Source organism: Trachemys scripta, chromosome 4, assembly GCF_013100865.1.
Source record: "Trachemys scripta elegans isolate TJP31775 chromosome 4, CAS_Tse_1.0, whole genome shotgun sequence".
Classification (NCBI taxonomy): Eukaryota; Metazoa; Chordata; order Testudines; family Emydidae; genus Trachemys; species Trachemys scripta.
This window is the reverse complement of record NC_048301.1, coordinates 75,102,340-75,108,209: the sequence shown is the minus strand read 5'-3', so window position 1 is coordinate 75,108,209 and position 5,870 is coordinate 75,102,340. Positions and strand designations below refer to the sequence as shown.

At 45.9% G+C, this 5,870-nt stretch overlaps 1 protein-coding gene across 2 annotated transcripts in view; it reads left to right on the top strand.

Annotated features, from left to right (window-relative positions):
- The first annotated feature begins 277 nt into the window (after positions 1 to 277).
- Positions 278 to 5,870, top strand: part of ALKBH3 (alkB homolog 3, alpha-ketoglutarate dependent dioxygenase) — a 51,768-nt gene continuing 46,175 nt past the window's right edge. The window contains exons 1-3 of one of the 2 annotated variants that reach the window (XM_034769628.1): positions 278 to 430; positions 2,281 to 2,390; positions 4,571 to 4,683. In XM_034769628.1, coding sequence (XP_034625519.1) covers positions 2,312 to 2,390; positions 4,571 to 4,683 — 192 coding nt within the window. In that variant the 5' untranslated portion in view covers positions 278 to 430; positions 2,281 to 2,311. Of the gene's footprint in view, positions 431 to 1,039; positions 1,365 to 2,280; positions 2,391 to 4,570; positions 4,684 to 5,870 lie in introns of those variants that run through there. The other variant, XM_034769629.1, reaches the window with a different exon arrangement.

The following is a 5,870-nucleotide window of genomic DNA, read 5'->3' as shown; positions in this document are numbered from 1 at the left end:
GACTTTTGAAATGGGTTACTGAGGCCACAAGCCCCCATGCTCGCTGCCCTCTGGAAATAATCATTGGCATGTAGTAGCCAGCAGCGTGATTGTTGCTGTACAAACAGCAAGAGCTGCCCTGGTCTGAGGTTGTGAGTCTCCAGCATAGATTAAATAATAATTAGCTGCTCGGACTTTGCGGGCTCCACTACCAGTTCAGTGGGAGAGGGGGGTCGGGTGTGCCTGGCTGGACACGCGAGAGCCGCGCCGGCCCTGGGCGGGGTCGAGCCGCCGCCGTTTAAGGCCGGGCCCGGGGTAGGACAGAACCGGCGCGCGGGGAAGCGGAGCCGGGTGGCTCAGGAAGCGGCCGCAGCAGCAACTTCCGGGCGGAGCGGAGTGGGGCTGGTGCAGGCCCGGACGGTGCACTCGGATCCCCGCGCAGCTGGGCAGGGTGAGGCGCCGCCGTGCAAACCCCGCGCTGCCCCCCAGCAGAGCCCCACCGGCCGCGGGCGCTGTCCCCGGGGGGCCGGGCACACAGATGCCGCCCGTCGGAGGGCGCGGACTGGGGGCATCTCCCTGCGGGAAACCGCAAAACCCTGAAGGGAGCAAACGCGGGTGGAGCTGGAGCCTGGCCCGACCCTCAGTGAGGGCTTGGCGGGTCTCGCTACTCCAGCGTTACTCCGCGCTGCGCTTCCAAAACTTGTAATGACAGACCTGTAACCTCCTCCACCCCCACCCTCCTCTGCACCCTTCACCACTACTGCACGCACCCCCTCCTCTGCACCCCCACACATCGCCTCCTCTGCTGCCCCCTGCACAAACTCAGCTGCACACCCTCCCTGCCACCCTATGCCCACTCTCCTCTGCAACCCTCCGACATCTCCTTTCACACTCCTGCCCCATTTCCCTCCACACACAATTCCCTTCGTTTTGCTCCTTCTCACCCTCCCCCCTCCACACACGGGTGCTGGTACTGGGGGTGTGGCAGCACCCCCTGGCTTGAAGTGGTTTCCATCATACACAGGGTTTATAGGTTTTTTTTTGTTTTTTGTTTTTTTTTTTAATGGCTTTCAGCAGCCCCACTATACAAATTGTTCTAGCACCACTGCCCACCCATGCTCTCACACTTTCACCAGTACTTATTCCTTCTCCTGTGCCCTGTCATGCACAGACACATACATAAACTCCTCTTTGCTCCCAGTAGGCACACAACTACTCCTCCCTCCCAACACTCCCCTCCACCAACCCCCACTCCCTTGCACCTGTGCGTGCACACACACACACACTCCTCCTCCATGCACACGCAAGCAAACACTCTCCTACACATGCACAGATGTGCCCACTTAGTTTCTCTGGTGCTCTGGGTGCTGCATAGTAAAACTAGGGTAAGTTAAGTAAAACTTAACTGCAGTTAAGCACAGGCACAGCCTGTTGCCCAGCCATTTGTTGATTTGTTTTATCTAGCATCGTGCATTCCCTCCTTCCATCTGTTGGTCTTTAAGGTTCCACTGGACTCCTTGTTGTTTTCATTCCCTCCCCATATTTCTTTTTCCTCTCTGAGGAGGTACCCTAGTTACTATGGTAACATAGATGTCATTAGACTAGGCGATGCTAAGGAACATCCGCAAGGGCAGCATAAATTCTGTTTATAGGATATTCTTACACAGCTAGCAGGTTTGCGAAATGTACTAACCTAAAGGAAGGGTTTCGTGGTCACATGTTTGAAACAGGTGCCTGGCTGGCTGGCTGTCTAGAAAAGATGTGAAATGTCTGGACATGCATAGTACAATACTCAGATATAAAATCCCCCTCCCCTGTAGGGGGAGATGTGTAGGTCATCTCCCTGTAGAGTTTATGGATTAGAAAGCAGGGCTAGGTTAAGGGTGTAAGAAAAGGAATAAATAGTGAGGAAAGGGACATTATAGGAAATCAGAATTACTTACTAAAGTCTGCCTGGGCAGGTTTTGTTGGGAGGTAAGCAGTGCCTAATTTGTAATGAAAGAGGTACCAGGGCTCAAGAAAATTATGTGCCAGGGCTCAAGCAATTTTTTTTACATTCATAACTGATGCAGCAAGCCCAGAGGTGTTGGGGCTATGAACTTTCAAGCCTAGAGGTTCAGGGGCTCAACCCTGGCAAGCCCTGGAACAAATTAAACAGTGGGGGTAAGGCAAGTGACGAAGTCCATAATGTGTAATGCACCAGCTCACTAGAAAAGTGTTTCCATAAACTCTGTTGATATTTTAATACTGTACTTGGCTCTAAATTGCCTAACCAGCTTGTTTCTTATGTTTGAAACACAGGGAGGGATTTAGACCAGTGCTGTGAAAAATCATGGAAGATAAAAGACGGCGAGCCAGAGTACAGGGTGGCTGGTCTGGACCTGTTAAGAGCAGAACAGCCTCATATGCAGGCAAGATATTGTGTATTTCTTTGTGTGTTCCTGGTTATGTTAATCTTCTTCTTTTTTTTTTTTAATAATTTTAATTAAGTTTTTCCTAATATTTTATAGAGCTGTTCTAATCCTGAATGAATTTGATTTCTTGTGTGATCCAGGACACATCATTTGATTCCAATAGCCCAGCTGGAATATTGGAGAAAGCTATAATTTCCATGAGGATTGATACTATAGTTTAGCTGAGTTGAGCTGCCTTGAGGAAATGAATTATATAAAGACTTTCTGCTCATCTGCGACCCAAACATTTAGTATTATAGGGGGAGCTGGTAGGAACACCTGTAGTTGGGCTGTCTAATGCTTTGCATTAGAAGCCCATGTTTTTTCTAAGATATAACTTTGCCACCTTGTAACATGAAGATTGAAACTTTCCATGCTTGCCCTCTGCCTCGTGCAGATTTATTTATTTACTTATCTGTTTTTAAATTTCAGAAAAATAGATCATCCATTCTGAGAAAGAAGTTAGGGAAAACAGGTAGGGTAGTTTTGCCAGTGTTCATTTTTTCCCAGCCATTTATTTAAGGAGCTCTAGTATTTTCATGCTTTGAATAAAAACTTGAAATTTGGTAAGGTAATAGTCCTGAGGGGTGAGAGAGCTTTTTGCTACCCCTGTAGAAATGTACTGAAATTTGCAGACCTCGAAGGGAAAGTCTCCATTTGCACATGTAGGACTTGTTATAGACTTTCTTTTAAAATCTCTATACATTCTGTCTGCACTGAGGCTGCTCCCTACCTCCACTGAGCCTTGTGCATACTAAGCATAGAGCTAGCGATCCTGCCTTGGTGGACAATGCTGCAGCAGCAACAAAATACCGTTTGGCCTAGGGGAAGGTGTGCAGGAGGAGACCTTCCACTGACTCTAGTGTTAATAATTCCATGCTCTTCTCACTCGTTATTATCAAGAAGGTCCTTGTATCTCTCTTATCAAGCAGACAAATCTAATTCCCAAGATTCAAGATGGGATGACTGAGAGGTTGCACAAGGGCAATTCAGAGCTGGGAGTAGAATTCAGGTTTCCAAAATGGTAGACCCAAGTCTAGTCCACAGCCTCTTTGCCTTTTAGAATGACGTGCCAAATCTGTGTTTGGCTGTGCTCTCCATAAGTGTTGTCCATACTCCTCTGCAGAGACAGAAATAGAATCCAGGATGCCTGATTCCCAGTATTCCTATGCTTGCAAAAAAACTAATCATGTAAGTCTCCCTAATCTATATTGTCTCCCACTAGTGGTTGATTCATACGGAATATCACAGCTTATTACCGGTTTCTCCTGCAGCACAAATTGTAGTGGTCTGTGCTGGGTATCCGGGTTCCAGTCTTGCTGATGACCAATACCAGAGTGGGAGTGCTCAGTATGTTTCCACATGAAATGTGGGAACATGTGTAATTCTGTGGGCCAGTTAATGATAAAAAGGTAAGGGAGGTGTCATTTGATTGGTAAAAATCTACAGAATCAAAATGACACCTCTCTTACCTTGCTATCACTAACTGGCCCACAGAATGAGATTTTACTACATTATGCTCTCAAACGGTGATGGGATTCTCTTTTTTTAGTTAGAAAATTACGCACGCAGAACTGTTAAAAGAGCATTGCAAACTGAAGTGCTCAGAAGGTAGGAAATGCTGGAATTCAAGTTGCCCGTATCACCTTAATTCAGCCCCCTGGTGTATAGATTTTTTGGGTATGTAATAAAGACATTTCCTAAATATCTTTTGAGTAGAACCATAATATTCCCTGAAGCCACGCCACTCTCATATTTTCAGCACCATAGGGGGGATGAGCTCCTTGATGGAAAGCCTCTACTATCTTTAACTTACCATAGTCTAACATAAACAATGGCCACTATGATTTTAAATGACTCACTTTTGTCAATTGGGTTAAATTTTTATTCACTTCAGTTTATAAATTAGTTAAAAATGCTCCTGTCCTAGATTTTAGGTGCTTTTAATGATTATTAAAAACACGACTGACTCTTCCCTTGCTCTTTTTTAAAACTTGGACGTAAGGGGGAAATCCTTGAAAACTGAACAGTGATTCCATTAGTTGTCCCTTAAAGGAATATTGGGTTTTCCACATAGTGAGATGTTCATTTCTCTGATCCCACTAGTTTGCTTGAGCCTGTTCTTTTCTTTGCCTTAGCTCCGGGGGCTTCTGCGGCCAGGAATCTTGTGTCAGTGGGCACTGATCAGACCTGGATGAGAAGAGAGCAGCTTCCACCCAAAAGACAATTTGTGTTTAAAGAACCAACAGAGGTAAAAATGTAGATGGGTGTCCTGTCATCTCATCTTTTTGTTGATAAGTGGAAGAACAACTTATTTTTAAAATTAGTTAGCCTTACGAGGTGTAGTTCAAGAATACAGATATCTCAGTCCAAGCTTTTTGGGCCTCTGTAACACACACTTTACAAACATATTGCATGTGTGGCTTACAGAAAGCTAGGATCATCTTAACCGACCACAAATATTTTGATTTTCATTCGCTACCAATCAGTGCCACTTTGTTCAGCAGAAGCAAATAAAATATTCTGGTCTAAAGCCAGAAAAATGAGCTCTGCCTATTGCTCCTTCTGCTGGGAATGCTTCATTGGCAGCATAGTCAACCTCTGATTTCTGGTGGGAGGAGGAGAGTAAGATCCAAGTTTCAACCCTTACCCCTTGGTCTGCCAGGGGATTACAGGGTAATGTGCTCACTCCAGTGGGAAGTGAGTTTCTTGCATGGAATTGGAGATTGGTTGTAAGACTGAAAAGGCAGTGCCTCACTTTTTTCTTGTAACTGTGCCAACATGCTCTCTGAATGGGACTACATCCTGCTTTCCTCACATGGAAGGAGGTTTACTATGATGAGGCAAACTGAAAATGGTATAGTTGAATGGGCCCTCCAAGAGTGACATTTACTTGAGGGAGAGAAGCTGGTCTCACTGAGACAACTGGAATGATTATCAGGACAGCATGGTTGCTGATGACTTCCATTCTAGACCGAAGCCCTACTATGTAGGTGCAGACTGCGTGGGTGCGCTGGGGCTTAAGCCCCCACGGAAAAAAATAGGGGGTGCTCAGTACCCACAAGCCACCAATAGGTGGCAGAAGCATGTACATGGCTCACAGTGAAACCAGATGGAAAGCATCCACGGGCAAAAACAAAAGTTAGCACCTGTTTTTCCCCCCCCTACCCTTCCTTTCTGTTGCAGTGGTAAAGATTAAACCACTTCTGGCTTTCACAGGAGACAATCATCCCAAGCTATGCGGGGGATTTTAGACTAGTAGCTCTTGCTGCCTACTCTCTCTTTAGAGACTAACAAATTTATTAGAGCATAAGCTTTCGTGGACTACAGCCCACTTCTTCGGATGCATATAGACATATGCATATAGTCTATATGCATCCGAAGAAGTGGGCTGTAGTCCACGAAAGCTTATGCTCTAATAAATTTGTTAGTCTCTAA